The following is a 15,993-nucleotide window of genomic DNA, read 5'->3' as shown; positions in this document are numbered from 1 at the left end:
CAGTGGGACACCTGGACAGCTGACACTGGCAGGATACTAATCTAGCCAGTCTCACTCAGGCCATCCTTACAGGCTGTGGATGGTACAACTCCACATATTCTGAGGTCCACAGACCTGTGACTACACGTGTCACAGACCAACCTTGGGGGTTAGTCTGTCCTTCTGAGAGCTTCAGAGGCTGCTAATTGGCAGGACGCTCATTTTTGGTCATTGTCACTGACTGGCTTTTCTGACCAGACTACTGGGCCACTCAACAGACATAAACCTGTCAGATAAAGTAATATCAAAATCTATTGAGTCTCTAGAAATGTTATTAAAATGTGGGGTAGTGTACAAAATTTTATATATTAAGTTATATATTTCTATTAATATTGAGTATAAATTCAGAGATGTTTAAGGAAATGATAAAGCACAGATTAAAAAACGGCACATCCAAAAATCCTAGTATTAATATAAAAAGCTTACTTTGGTCACTCTATTCCTTTAATTCTATCAGGTATCATCTACATGCATTTCTTTTTTTTTTTTTTTTTTACAGAGATAGACAGGGACAGACAGACAGGAACGGAGAGAGATGAGAAGCATCAATCATCAGTTTCTCTTTGCGTGTTGCGACTTCTTAGTTGTTCATTGATTGCTTTCTCTTATGTGCCTTGACCGTGGGCCTTCAGCAGATCAAGTAACCCCCTGCTGGAGCCAGCGACCTTGGGTCCAAGCTGGTGAGCTCTTTGCTCATGCCAGACGAGCCCGCCCTCAAGCTGGCGACCTCGGGGTCTCGAACCTGGGTCCTTCCGCATCCCAGTCCGACGCTCTATCCACTGTGCCACCACCTGGTCAGGCTACATGCATTTCTTTAAACATCTATTTGATTCTTTTTTCAAAATGGAAATAAAATAAATATCTTTTCTGTAACACATCAAGACAACTATAATTCTTAACTCTAATTATATACATCTTTGTATACATATCTCTACTTCACAGTTTATACAGATTAAATGAGTCAATATATGTAAAGAACTTGGTCTTTAAACACATATATTAACTACTTTTTTCTTTACACATACATGCACACACACAAATAACCACACAGGCATAAAACAGCATAATTCTATACTTAACATACTAGATATCTTTTCCTATCTAGACACTCTTTTTAATGGCTAAATGGCTTCGTCGGAAAATAATTTAATTCCTGATGAATGCCTATTTAGTATACCTATGAATCCATTTTATTTCAAACACTGCTGCTATGAATAAAATACTTATTCATACTTTTGACATTTTCCCATTACATAAATCCCATACCCATACACACAAATACACATACAGAGAGAAAAGAAAAAAGAACTAGGCCTTGAGATATGCTGATACACATAGAGGAAAAAGTAAAGTCTAAAGACTGAGAAGGAATAGCCAATTACGTAAGGAAAACCAGGTCAGTGCAATGGCTAGGGTACCCAATGAAAATATTTCCAGGAGAAAAAATGAATTGATAGCATCAAATAATGAAGAGGAGCCAATGGAAAGGAAGAAAGTGCTGTTAGGTCGGACAATTAGGACTAAAGAAAGCTGTTCCAGTGTGGAAATTGGGCAAAAGCCCAGACTGCAAAATGGAGTTGAAAGAAGTATGTATGATTCTTTAAGAAGTTAGCAGATAATGGGAAAGAAAAATAGAACAGTAGCTTTAGGAAGCAGAACATGCAAATCAGATTCAGGAAAAATTAATGAGAAACATTTATTCATTTAAATAAAAAGCTGACAGTTAATGTACAACTATTTTAAAACTTAACATCTGATTGCTATTTAAACAAATTTAATGCTAGAACTATAAAATGTTTAAAAAAAACAGTATTTAAAAGTTGGCTAGCCCATGTGTTCAAGGTACATACATAAAAGTCGTTCTTAAGTCAACTACTGCCAAAAAAAGTTTGGACCACGTACAACTACATCTATTATTTAAAATATGACTAATAAGAGAAAAAGTCTGAAATTTTTTTAATGAGAAGAGTATACATTTTAATTATGCTCCAAGATGTTACAGAGCTGGAAATTAACAAATTTCAGTCAATATAAAATAGTTTGTCAATATTCAGTCATTAATACAACCCAGGTAAATGAAACATCACTTCATACAAGGCTCAGATAACTCTAAAATCTATCATCTTCATGCATGTACTATAAAATGATAAATACTTAGAAATTACAATGCAAGAGGAAATATTACAAAATATACAATTGTTATAGATCCTTGTATGTACTTCCTTAACTTTATAGCCCTGCCTTACGAAATAATACCATGCTACGTATCAGAACTGAAAAAAAACCTACGTTCTTTGAGGTTACAATGTTCAATTCATTGGATGTATTCTAAAATACCATGACTGACCACAATCAAGAGAGAGACAAAGATGGTACTCAATGGTACTGAGAGAGAAAAAGAGGGGAGCAACCGTTACACGCTGATTTCCACTGGCATGCCCTCATTAAACAATGTATATCCTTGTAGAAAAAGGAGAGACCAGTCTCACCTTTCGATAAAGGATTTCCAAATCAGCACAAACTCAGGCAAATCTAAAAGGTACCTATTGCCAGTACTCTTCACTTTTCAACCCTTTATATGAATTCCTTGCCCTATGTCCATGTTTTTTTCTAATTCTTCATAAAGATTTACCTAGCACACTTTCTGTTTTCTATCATCCAACCTACAAACCAAAAAGCAATAAGCAAAACAACAGAATCTACAAGTCAGGTCAGTTCTAAATACACAAATTTGGTTTCGATACTAATCATGAGAATCGGGCATCTCCACCCCTCCTCTGCAGGCTCGCACTTCCCCTCACTTGACACCATTCTCAGCTCAACTGTGAGTGGAAAGAAGTTCTAAGATTGTTTTCTTCCCTCATCAGATGATTTGCTGTTGGCAAACTGCTGTGGTTGGCAACAATATCAGGATTGTTTGCAATGCTTACTCAGTTTAGATTGAAAAAAAGAAAGTGAACCTATCACCGGGCTTCTGCGGGCAGACAAGAATTTCCCTCGCAGATGTCCCACACTTACTTCACAAGTGAGAAGACAGTGTCTTAAACAGGAAAAGGGTTAGATAAGAAAATACAGTAAATACTGTAGTAACAGCAGGGAAAGGAATACTTGTAGCCAACCTACCTTTTGGGAAAGTTTATGTCATAAAAATCAACTTTTCTCTCCTATTGTTTTTTGCACATGATCAACAGTCACTTTATATCAAGAAGGGCAGGAAGCCACTTAAATAGTTACCTTCAAGGTAAGGAATTCCTTTTTGAAATGAGCATTAGAGAAAAGAGGAAAAGGTAAGGAGAGTTTATTCAAAGAGGTCCTCAAACATGCGTTGCCCCATTGCTATGTAAGCTTCCTTTTCCTCTGGTGTCATCTGTGCCACCAACTCCGGCCGCTGGCTCACTTCGCTGTAGGAGAATGGACGACCTGCCACCATGACAACGGGGTCATCTGCTACTTCTTCAAACTCATCATCTTCCTCATCTTCTCGATGATGTGTGGACACAGCTGCTGGACGAGGTGGGGAGTCGTCATCTGACTCACTGGTCTCGCTCTCCGAGTCACTGCCATTGGCAGTGGTCACAGGAGCAGCCGCCCCCACCGAGCCTGCAGTGGCCGAGGGGGTCTTCTTCTCATGAATGAGCAGTGCTCGCATAACCTCCTCATTATCATCCAGCCCTGCACGGCCTTCCTCACGATCTTGAAATGCATCTATATTTATGCCACCTTGAAGGAAAACCCAGAAAGTTAGTATCTTTGAATATAAAAGGCATTCCTTTTTAATAAAATATATATTTAATATATTCAAATACAGTAATATTATAAAGTAACACTGAAAAGACTTCACTGATTCAATTTTTTGAGCTGCTGTCCATAATATATTCAAAATGTTTCTCACAAAATGGAACTTTAAGTAGCGTAATGGTTAAGTACATGGGTTTTAAAAATAATACAGCCTATTCTGACCAGGTGGTGATGCAGTGGATAAAGCGTTGACCTGGGATGCTGAGGACCCAGGTTCGAAACCTCCAGAGGTCACCAGCTTGAGTATAAGCTCACCAGCTTAAGCGCGGGGTCACTGGCTTAAGTGTGGGACCATAGACATGACCCTATGATCGCTGGCTTGAGCCCAAGGTTGCTGGCGTGAGCAAGGGGTCACTGGCTCAGCTGGGGCCCTCTGGTCAAGGCACATAGGAGAGGCAATCAATGAACTAAGAGTGCTGCAAATACAAGCTGATGCTTCTCATCTCTCTCCCTTCCTGTCTGTCTGTCTCTCTTAAAAAAAAAATACAGCCTGGAATTGAATCCTGATTCTTTCACATGTAAAGCTATACCACCCTAATCGATATATTTAGTCTCTAAACTTCAGTATCTGTTTCTATAAAATGGGATGATAAAAGCATCTACCTTCCTGGGCTCTAGATAAGAGCATGTGAAATAATGTCTATGAAAGACCAAGTATAGTAGCTGGCATAATCGGAAATCAAAATATGGCTCCTCATTTTGCTCAGAGTGAAAGCCAGGTGTATAAGGCCCTCCATTATTTGGAGCCCCACTTGCCTACCTGCTTCTTTTCCTTCCCCTTGCTCATTCTGCTCCAGCCACAGTGGCTTCCGTGTTATTCCTGTACACACCACATACAGTTCTACCTCAGGGCCTTTGTACCACCTGTTCATTCTACCTAGGAGACTTACCATACATCTAACACCCTTACGTCTTTCAAGTCTTTACTCAAATGTCACCTTTTAATTCACTTCTATATTCCTAACGTTCTATCTCTCCCCTAGAAGACTGTCTAACATAATAAATAACTTGTCTACTGTCTTTGGCACCCCCTTTCTCAGCATGGAGGTTCTCCACAACAGCTATTTATCTTTTTTATTCAGTGATATGTCCCTCACGCCTAGAAGAGTGCCTATCACTTGTTAGTCACTGAATAAGTATTTGATGGGTGAGTGAATATATGGCAATTTTAGCTTCCTGAAACAAACTAAGCACACTTTGAACTCTTTATGAAAAGAAATCTAGGGCCATGGCCAGTTTGCTCAGTGGATAGAGCGTTGGCCTGGCATATGGACATCCCGGGTTCGATCCCCAGTCAAGGCACACATAAGAAGCAACCATCTACTTCTCTTCTCTTCCTTCTCCCCCTTCTTTACTTTTCCCCTCTCACAACCAGTGGCTCGACTGTTTTGAGCATCGACCCTGGGTGCTGAGGATAGATCAGTTGATTTGACACTGGCCCCAGACTGGGGGTGCTGGTGGATCCCAGTCGGGGCACATGAGAGCATCTGTCACACTATCTCCCCTCTTCTCACTTAAAAAAAAATCAATAAGTAAATATAAATTTAAAAACAAATCATCCAATGAGTACATAAATAGGTGGAACAACAAATCAATGTTTCTCTCTCTATTCTGCCCCCCCATTCCTCTCTCTTTAAAAATCAATTAAATTTTTTTTTTAAGTTTTAAAATATATAAGAATTAAAAGTGTGATTTAAAACTAACTCCTTGATTCAAATCCTTACTCTGCCATTTTTTAGCTGTGTGATTTTGGCCTAGTTACTTCATTTCTCTGTTTTAATTTTCTCAATTACAAAATGGAAAAGGAATAATAGTATCTACCTCACTGGGTTACTGTGGGAGTTAGTTAAGTGAATATTTTTGAAGTGCTTAGAACAGGCCTGGCCCTTAGAATAATGTTATCTATCATCACCATCATCACTGAGAAGGTCAGTTCTGACTACAGATAAAAGCACCTTTTGATTAACATATTAGAATGGATTAGCTGCAACCTTAGATAATTTTAAAAGTATAGAACTCCTGAGATAAGATATTGGGCAGATAAGAGGATGAAAAACAGGAATTGAGAAGTTAAAAATTTAAGTCAGACATAATAGGCTTTTGACAACATGGATGTAAAAATGAGAATTGAAATCTAACTTAAGTACTTTAACACATTGCCAAAGGCTTAACCTCCCCTTAGAGCCCTCATTGCCAAGGCAGTAATTCGACAGGGAAAAAAAAGACAAGAAATGCACACATTTCTAAGGCAATCATTGCTTCTTTAAAAATTTCCCCAAAAGTTTAATACAGTATTATTAACAAATAGTATTTTGATTAATGTTTAACATAAATATAAAATGAGGGAAAAAGCAAGTTAGTTTTGTAAACTAAATGAAATTTTATCTGAAAGATTTCTGACAAGGGCCTTAAAAGGGATGGGGAGAAACAGAATTGTTCTGTTATAGATGAAGACAAAAAAACAGAATATGAGGATAAGCAAGCAAATCTCTGGATGGTAAAGTTGAAACACTAGTTCTAGAAACAGTCTTATTTAATAAAGTAAAAAATTAAGCAGAAGATATATACTGGGAAATTGTCAAGTTCACTAATGATGCTAATATTTTAGCAATATTTAGCAATACTCCTAAATTTCTCAAGCAATTCTGGGTATTTAAGGGCTGAGCTGATGCAAAAAAATACAGGAAAAGCTGAAGTTTGTATAAGTGGGCAGAAAAATAGCAGATCTATTTCTATGTGGGCAAGTATAAGGAAATCTGTCTCTAGAAAAATAACCAAAGGCAGGGGTTGAGAACTTATGGCTCACGAGCCAGATGTGGATCTTTTGATGGCTGCATCTGGCTCACAGACAAATCTTTAATAAAAAAAAATAATAACGTTAAAAATATAAAACATTCTCATGTATTACAATCCATTCATTTTTCATTTCCTACCGCTCATGTTCATGGTTGCAGGTGGCTGGAGCCAATCACAGCTGTCCTCTGGGACAACACCAAATTTTCATTGGATAATGTGTAATATACACAGGTCATTGGATGGCTCTCACGGAATTACATTTTAAAATGTGTGGCGTTCATGGCTCTTTCAACCAAAAAGGTTCCCAACCCCTGACCTAAGGTATACTGAAAGATGTGGCCCAAGCTATCAGATACCAGCAGGAGAGGTTTTCAAAAACCCTGTACATGTTTCTAAAGTTGTTATTCTTAATATGCTTCCAGAACCAAAGCAACCAAGTGTCAAGTAAAAACCAGAAGGTAATTGAAAATACAACTCAAATCATTAAGGATGAATCCATGCATGAACAACATGTATTCTGCTAGTCAGTAGGTCTCAAGTAGAGTACATTATGAATGGAGATGAACCAGAAGAAGACAATTAAAATAAAACAAAAACTGTAGGGAGAGGGATTAGGCAAAAAGAACTATTTGTAAGAAAAGTAGAATCAAAAGAAATTAGAACTTTCAATATAGTAAAGAGGACATAATTGAAGTCTATGAAATTCAGAAAGATACTAAAATGACTTGAAGTCTGAGGAAAATTAAGGGTAGGATAAGTAAGACTCAACCCACACATTCACTGGACAAAGCTTATTTGACTATCATAAAACTTAACAAAGACATTTAGATATGACAGAACACTATCCTATTTTATACGGAAAGAAAGAAATCTTTACAGAACTTCATTGGGTAGATTAAGTGACTTTTTTAAGGTCCTTATCATTCAAATTCTAGGAATTGTAAACATATGCTAAGCTTTTGAGCCTAAGTGTATATAATATTGGCTAACAATAGTTGTGTTTGATTTTGTTTCTAAATTCAAAGAAAAGAAGGTTTGGTTGCTTCAAGAACAGGCAAGAAGCCAAGTTGGGGAAAACAAGCCTATTATATAGCCGATAGCCTAATTACTATATAATCTAGAACAACCTGAATCAAAATAACTAAACATCATAGCCACATAATCAGTGGGAAGGAGGGACAGTGAAGTATGGTTGCCAAAAACTTTTTTTTTTATTGTAATGAAAACACCAAAGAGAATCACACTAGAGATATCACCGGCTTTTATCATCACTACTCAATTCCACACTACTTTTACAATTCTTAGCACACACAGTAAAGAAATGCTATTTGTGGAGGGAAAAAGAAGTTACAAGAAAGGCCAAAATCATTGGTTGACTCTTCTATGTGCGCACCAGGACATTCTAACCAACGGAGCTACCTGGCCAGGGCTGTTTTTCTTTTATATTCACTCACTTCATAGACATGAAATCCATGCCTGCTGTATTAAGGATTGCCTTCTGAGCTGTGAGAGAAAAAGGTATAAGATTTGGCCTCTGTTTTCAAGGAAATACTAATTCTGAGGTAGCCTAAAGGGCAATAAATTATGTATGTGTAAACGCTAAGAGTTTAAGGAGAGGATAGGCTACCACAGGAGATTACCCACGAAGATCCTAGAAGGAAGAAGAGTGAAATGAGTACTTGAGACAGTAGAATCGGAGGCACTCTGGCAGTATGGCAGACCAGATACTCTGAACAGATGCCCCAACAGTTACTCTCATGCTCAAAGATCTCCCAAATCTTCTAGTATAAAGTTGCATCAATCTTCACAGATGGTTAGTATTCTTGATCTTTCACTCAGGTGGTATCTTTCTATATATTTTGTATAGCACAAACTCTGGGTATTTATAAGACAACATAAAAAAGCTTGGACTAGTATATAGCTATCACTCCCAATTCAGAGAAATAGAAGTGTATATAAATTAGGGCAACAAAAGAAAAAAGAAGAGATGAATTTGGCCACTTTGAACACAATAGCACTTTTTTAAAAAATTAAGAGATGGTTATTTCTTAAATCTACAAGTGGAGATTCAGGAGCAGTTCAAAATGACAGCATGTTCCTATGATCCTGACCACACCTCCTCCCATGGACACAAAAAATCTACAACTACATATGGAATAATTTCCTCTGGAAAAAAACCTGAACAATGAATGAGCATAGCCTCTACAATGAAGGATAAATGGGCAGCATCAAGATGGATAAGAGGCAGAGACAATGTCTCACAAAACAAAACATCAAACAAAAAAACCCACACACACAACCCAGGAACAAATATCCCCACTTGAGAGGGATCCCGATCCTGCACAGAAGAGATGAACCCTCAAAACACCTGGCTTGGAGTACTGGGGAGTCTGTCCAGAAAATCCACAGAACTGCACGGAACAGAGCACCTGCACTTCAAGGATTTGTGCATAAACTCACTCACCCTGGGAACAGTGCAAAACCGCCACTTTGGAAAGCACCTACTATACCACATAGGAAGAAAATCTACTTACTAATCTGAAAGCATCTGCCAGAAAGATAAAAAACTGTTGGGACTCTCCCTGAGAATGGAGACACAACTGGGCACCATTTCTGTAATCTCATACTACCTTGCAAATGTTGGCACTGGCAGGTGTCTTAGCACAGATGGCCACAGCTGATGCCTGTTTCAGCCTGGCCAGGTGATTGCCCTGCCCTCCACCATGGTACTTCCGAAGAATACACAGAGACTGAAAGTAAAGGGGGGGGGGGTGAAAGATATTCCATGCAGGAAGCATACTGCTATCTGTTGAGATCTGGCTTCCAGGCATACCTTCTGTTTGACTCAAATAAACTCATAAAAAAAATTTTAAGCCCTGGACGGTTAGCTCAGTTGGTTAAGAGTGTCGTCCCAAAACAATAAGGTTACAGGTTCAATCCCTGGTCAGGGCACACATGGGAAGTAACCAATGAATGCACGACTGAGTGGAACAACAAATGAATGCTTTCCTTCACTCTCCCCTCTCTGTCTCTCTAAAAATCAGTCAATAAATTAAAAAAAAAATTTAATGATATTCCATGGAAATAGGAAGGAAAAGAAAGCTGAGTAGCTATATTCATTTCAGAAAAATAGGCTTTAAAACAAGGACTGTAATAAAAGACAAAAATGGGTACTATATAATGATAAAGGGATCAATCCAGCAAAAAGATATAACATTTATAAATTTGTATGCAGCCAGCACAAAAGCAACAAAATATATGAAACAAGTATTAACAGAGCAAAGGAAGAAATTAACAGCAATATAGTAGTAATAGGGGATTTAACACTCTACTTACATCAATGGATAGAATGTCCAAACAGGAAATCAATAAGGAAACATCCACCTTAACAACACATTAGATAAAATGGACTTAATAGATATACATAGAACACTCTATCCAAAAGCAACAGAATACACATCCTTCTCAAGTGCACTTTAGAACATTTTCCAGAACATCATGTTAGGCCACAAAACAAGTCTCAATAAATTCAAGACTGAAGTCATATCAAACATTTTTTCCAACCAACCATAATGGCATACAATTAAAAATCAATTACAAAAATAAAACAACAACAAAGAAAAAAACCTCAAAAAACTGTGGAGATTAAAAAACATGCTACTAAACAATCAATAAGTTATCACAAAAATATCAAAGAAAAAATTTAAAAAATACCTAGACAGAAATAAAAATACAACACAGCAAAATCTATAGCAAAAGCAGTTCTAAGAGGAATTTCATAGCAAGAAGGTCTACCTCAAGAAATAAGATCTCAAACAATCTCCTTTACACCTAAAGGAATTAGAAAAATAAACACAAAGCCCAAAGTTAGCAGAAATAATGAAATAATAAAGACAAGAGTGGAAATAAATAAAATAGAGACCAAAAGGAAATTAGAAAAGATCAGGGAAACTAAGAGCTAGTTCTTTGAAAAGATAAAAAAAATAAAAAATTGACAAACCTTTAGCTATATTAACTAAAAAAAATAGAAAGGCTCAGCCCTGGCCAGTTGGCTCAGCTGTAGAGTGTGGGCCTGGCGTGTGGAAGTCTGGGTTCGATTCTCAGTCAGAGCACATAGGAAAAGCCACTATCTTCTTCTCCATCCCTCCCCCTCCCTCCTCCCACAGCCATGGCTCAAGTGGTTCGAGCAAGTTGGCCTCCACACTGAGGATGGCTCCCTCGCCTTGCCTCAGGAGCTAAAATAGCTTGGTTGCCAAGCAAAAGAACAAGCCCCCTATGGGCAGAGCATGCCCCATAGCGGGCTTGCTGAATGCATCCTTGCCTGGGTGCTAGCAGGAGTCTGTCTGCCTCCCCACCTCTCCCACTTAATAATAAAAAATAAAAAAAAATAGAGTCAGCTCAGATAAACAAAATCAGAAATGAAAGAGAAGTCAAGACTAATATTACAGAAATATCAGCATGAACAATTACATACCAAGAAATTGAACAATCCAGAAGAAATGTCTACAAACAAACATTCTACCAAGAATGATTCATGAAGAAACAGAAAATCTGAATAGCCTGATAACTAGTAAGGAGATCAAATCAGTACTCAAAAAACTCCCAATAACATAACAAAAGTCCAGGACCAAAGTGGCTTCACTGATGAATTCTATATAAAAAATTCAGATTTAATACATATCCTTTTCAAACTTTTCCAGAAAAACTGAAGAGGAGAGAATGCTTCCCAACTCATTTAATGAGGCGAGCATTATCCTGATATAAAACCAGGTAAGGGCCTGACCCTGTGCAGTAGACAGAGAATCGACCTGGGCTGCTGAGGACCCAGGTTTGAAACCCTGAGGTCACTGGCTCAAGCATGGGGTCACTGACTCAGCTGAAGCCCACCCCCCAGCCAATCAAGGCACATATGAGAAGCAATCAAAGAACAACTAAAAGTGGCACAGCTACGGGTTAATGCTTCTCATCTCTTTACCTTCCTTTCTGTCTCTGCTTACAAATAACATCATACTTAACAGTGAAAAGCTAAAAGCTTTTTATCTAAGATCCAAAACAATGATGCCCACTCAGCACTTTTATTCAGCATAGTTTTGGAAGTCCTAGATGCAGCAACTGGGCAAGAGAAATAAAAGGCATCCAGGTCAGAAAGGAAGAAGTAAAACTCTGACTGTTTACAGATAACACGCTAATAGAAGTTTGGGTGAAAGTAGGTTTACAGTTGTTCATATGAAAATTAACACAATAATTAGTAAATAATAATACGAGAATAAACTCTTGGTTGCCTGATGGGTGGTGGCACAGTGGTTTGAGCGTCAGCCTGGGGGGCTGAGGGTCCCGGTTGGACACCCCAAGATCCCAGCTTGAGCACAGGCTTGCCAGCTTGAGTGAGGGGTCACCAGTTTGAACACAAGATCATTGACATGATTCCAAGGTCTCTGGCTAGATAGAGCCCAAAAGTCGCTGGCTAGAAGCCCAAGGTTGCCGGCCTGAGCAAGGATCACTGGCTAGGCTTGAGTGCCCCCAGCCACATCAAAGCACATATGAAAGCAATCAATGAACAACTTAAGTGAAGTAATTACAAGTTGATGCTTCTCACTTCTCTTCTCCTCTCCTGGCTCTTTCTCCCTCTCCCCCCAAAAAGAATAAACTATTTCACACACTCACAACTGTAAACCCACTCTTGCCCCAATCTGTATATATAAAACCCTACAGACTCCAGAAAAAAAAAATTACAATAAATTCAGTCAAGTTGCAGTATACAAAATCAATGTAGAGAAATCTGTGGCATTTCTATACACTAATAATATACTCAGAAAGAGAAAATTTTAAAATAATCCCATTTATAACTGTCTCAAAAAGAATAAGATAATTAGGAATTAATTTAGCCAAGGAGGTGAAAGACCTACACTGAAAACTGTAATATATTGATAAAATAAACTGAAGATCCAAGTGAATGGTAAGACATTCGTACTCATGGATTAGAAGAATTGATAGTTAAAATGTCTATACTATCCAAAGTAATCTACCTATTCAATGCAAGCCCTATCAAAATCCAATGGCATTTTTCATAAAACTAGGACAAATAATTCTAAAATTTGTATGGAACCATAAAATGTGCCAAATAATCAAAACAATCTTGAGAAAATAGAACAAAGCTAGAGTTATCAGGCTTCTTACTGATTTCGAACTACAGTATAAAGCTACAGTAATCAAAACAATATAATAATGGCATAAAAACAGACACACAGATCAATTAAACAGAATCTAGAACCCAGAAATAAACCCACACACAAATGGACAATTAATTTATGACAAAGGGGCCAAGAACATACAATGAAGAAAGAATAGTTTGGTGTTGGGAGAACTGGACATCTACATGCGAAAGGATAAGGCTAGACCTCTATCTTACACCATACACAAAAATTAACTCAAAAGGAGTTAGACTTGAACATAGACCTAAAACCAGAAACTTCCTAGAAGAAACATAGATGGTAAGCTCCATGACCTCAGTCTTAACATTGCATAAATATTTGTATTTGGAGTCATGGATCTGACTCCAAATACAACAGAAACAAAAGCAAAAACAAATGGGACTACATATAAATAAAAAGCTTTTGCACAGCAGAGGAAAGCATTTCAAAATGGTTTCCTAATAAATGGAATTAGGTATTTCAAAATCGTATGTCCAACAAAGGGTTAACATGCAAAATATACAAATAATTCATACAACTCAACAACAAAAGAACAAACAACCTAATTAAAAAATGGGCAGAGGAACTGAGCAGACATCTTCCAAAGACAGATGGCCAACAGGCAAATAAAAATATGTTCAATTTCACTAATAATTAGGGAAATGCAAATCAAACCACAATGAGACATCACCTTGCACCTATTAGGATGGCTATTATCAAAAAGACAAGAGACAATCGGTGTTGGAGAGAATACGAGAAAAGGGACTGTAGGTGGAAGTGTAAACTGGTGAAGCCACTACAGAAAATAGTATGGAGAATTCTCAAAAAATAAAGAATAGAACTACCATATGATGCAGTTATTCCACTCTGGGCATTTATCCAAAGAACACAAAAATATTAATTCAAAAATACATATGCACTTCTATGTTCATTGAAGCATTATTTACAGTAGTCATGAAATGGAGACAACTAAAGCATTCATCGATGGATGAGTGGATAGAGATGTGGTATAGATACAGAATGAAATACTACCCAACCCTAAAACAGAATGAAATCTTGCCATTTGCAACAACGTGGACGCTCCATGAAGATATGACACTAAATAAAAATCAGATGGAGAAAGACGAATACTGTATATTTCATTCATATGAGACATTTTTTTAAAAAACACAAAACAAAACAACAGCAAAAAACTCAGAGACACAGAGAATTGGTGGTTACCAGAGGAGAAGGAGGTTAGGGCGTGAGCAAACTGGGTAAAGGAGGCCAACTATATGATGAAGGATGGTAACTAGACTTTGGTGGTGATCACTTTGTAGTATATACAGATGTAGAATTACAGATGTATATATGGATGGAGAATTATAGTTGTACACATGAATAATATAATGTTATAATCCAATTTTACCGCAATTAAAAATAAACATTGATTGACTGATTGATTCAAAAGCTGTATTTGTTTCTTCAACTAAGTCAAAGGATAATGTAAGTATAGTGTTTGGTTTCGAGGCTTATTGCTCAATCTCCTACCGCCTGTTATAATGCAGTTGTTTTTGGAAAACCGATACAATGGATTACCAATAAAAACCAAAAATTGCCCAGGCATTCATTGCTAAATTAAACTCATTTTTTACTAAACTCAGGACATACTCATTTTAATGACTTCTCTTACCTTCTTTCATCTCTTCAGAACTATATGCTCCTTGGACGGTGCTCTCTCTTAACCAAATGGGTCTCTCTCTGGCAGATTTCCCTTCCAGTGAAGCTCGATGAAGATCTTCTTGATCATCCATGTTAATGACAACATTTTGAGTATACAAGTCCTCATAGGAGGGACCTTTGGTAGCCCATGCTTCCCGGTGGTGCCCACCTGCCAGGCCAGCAGCTCCAGCAGCAGCTGCTGCACGGTCCTTGCTATATAAAAAGATTAGAGGACAGGAAGAAAAATATTCAAGTCTCAGTATTGCAAAATGAGGGTAACAACATAGGTGGTTACTGAATAAATATTATCTAGCAGTCGTGCACAAAAACTTTAATAATTCTGAGAAAACTCTCATACCTCAGGATGAAAGCTACGTGGGTTATACAATACATCATATTTGCATTTCAGTTCTTCAAACACTGGTTGTCTGGTGTATATAAATGACTGAAGTTTTATAAAAGTTTAAGATGCTTTAATAACACTACTTACTCATTTGGCCCCATGTTTCTCCTTTACTTCCCTCCCATTTTTCTCTAAATGTTTTCCAAGGAACCTGGCCCTGCTATCTTGTGTGGAATCTTGACTCATTTTGAGATTAACCAACTACTTCTTCACCAGTTTTTATGTCCTGTACCATTTCTCTCTCACACAAGCCATTCGCTGTTTCTCCTCTTTGATACTGCTTCATTTGTGCTTGCTCCATTGCTCTTCACTTCTTCCCAGGTCCATTTTTATCTACTTGATTCTACCTCGTGCTTCATTTCAAGTTTCTCTGATGGACACCTCTGTCCATGTATCTGATTGGTTCATTATATCTCTTTTTCAGAACACTGTTCCTGCCCATATTCTGGAGGTAATCTTGGGCTTATCCCATCCCTCCTGCTCTGCCTCAGGACATCTATAGGCCCGCTGCCACTTTTGTTATACAGAAATGCACTCTTTCCAGTTGTCAAATCCAAGCTGACGCAGTCATTTAATCCAGGTGTGCCAGCTACTGCCTCTAGCTTTTCCTAGGGCTGCTTATAAACCATCCTTTCCCCCTGCCTTTGTACCCCACTCTTAGTCTAGGTTTACGGGGTGTCTCTCTGTACCCAGTCCACCTATTTGTCTTGCTGTATTTTACAATCTTATGCTACAATGGCAAATAACTGGTTTCTCTCTTTTTTTTTTTTCCTGCATTCATCTGATGTAACTTTATTAGCACTATTAACTGTTTGTCTCGATTTAATCCTCATCTGTCCCTAGTCATTCTCTTCCCATTTTCTCCTGTTCCGAAGTCTTCTAAAATGATGGGTCACTGCCTTCTGCTAATCTGACTCTGCTAACTGTAACTGGCTTTTTTACCTATTTTTTTATTTTTTATTTTTTATTTTTTTTTTTGTACTTTTCTGAAGCTGGAAACGGGGAGAGTAACTGGCTTTTTTAATTTTAATCTCCCTCGGGCATTCACTTTCCTTTCTCATCTCT

At 37.7% G+C, this 15,993-nt stretch overlaps 1 protein-coding gene across 1 annotated transcript in view; it reads right to left on the bottom strand.

The window, feature by feature from the left end:
- Window positions 1–1,990: 1,990 nt before the first annotated feature.
- Window positions 1,991–15,993, bottom strand: part of GTF2E1 (general transcription factor IIE subunit 1) — a 55,819-nt gene continuing 41,816 nt past the window's right edge. The window contains exons 4-5 of the mRNA XM_066347466.1: window positions 14,497–14,738; window positions 1,991–3,759 (exon numbers count right to left, since the gene is read on the bottom strand). Coding sequence (XP_066203563.1) covers window positions 3,338–3,759; window positions 14,497–14,738 — 664 coding nt within the window. The 3' untranslated portion in view covers window positions 1,991–3,337. The remainder of the gene's footprint in view (window positions 3,760–14,496; window positions 14,739–15,993) is intronic.

The sequence above is a fragment of the Saccopteryx leptura genome, chromosome 8, assembly GCF_036850995.1.
Source record: "Saccopteryx leptura isolate mSacLep1 chromosome 8, mSacLep1_pri_phased_curated, whole genome shotgun sequence".
NCBI classification, from domain to species: Eukaryota; Metazoa; Chordata; class Mammalia; order Chiroptera; family Emballonuridae; genus Saccopteryx; species Saccopteryx leptura.
This window is presented reverse-complemented; position numbering and strand designations above follow the sequence as displayed.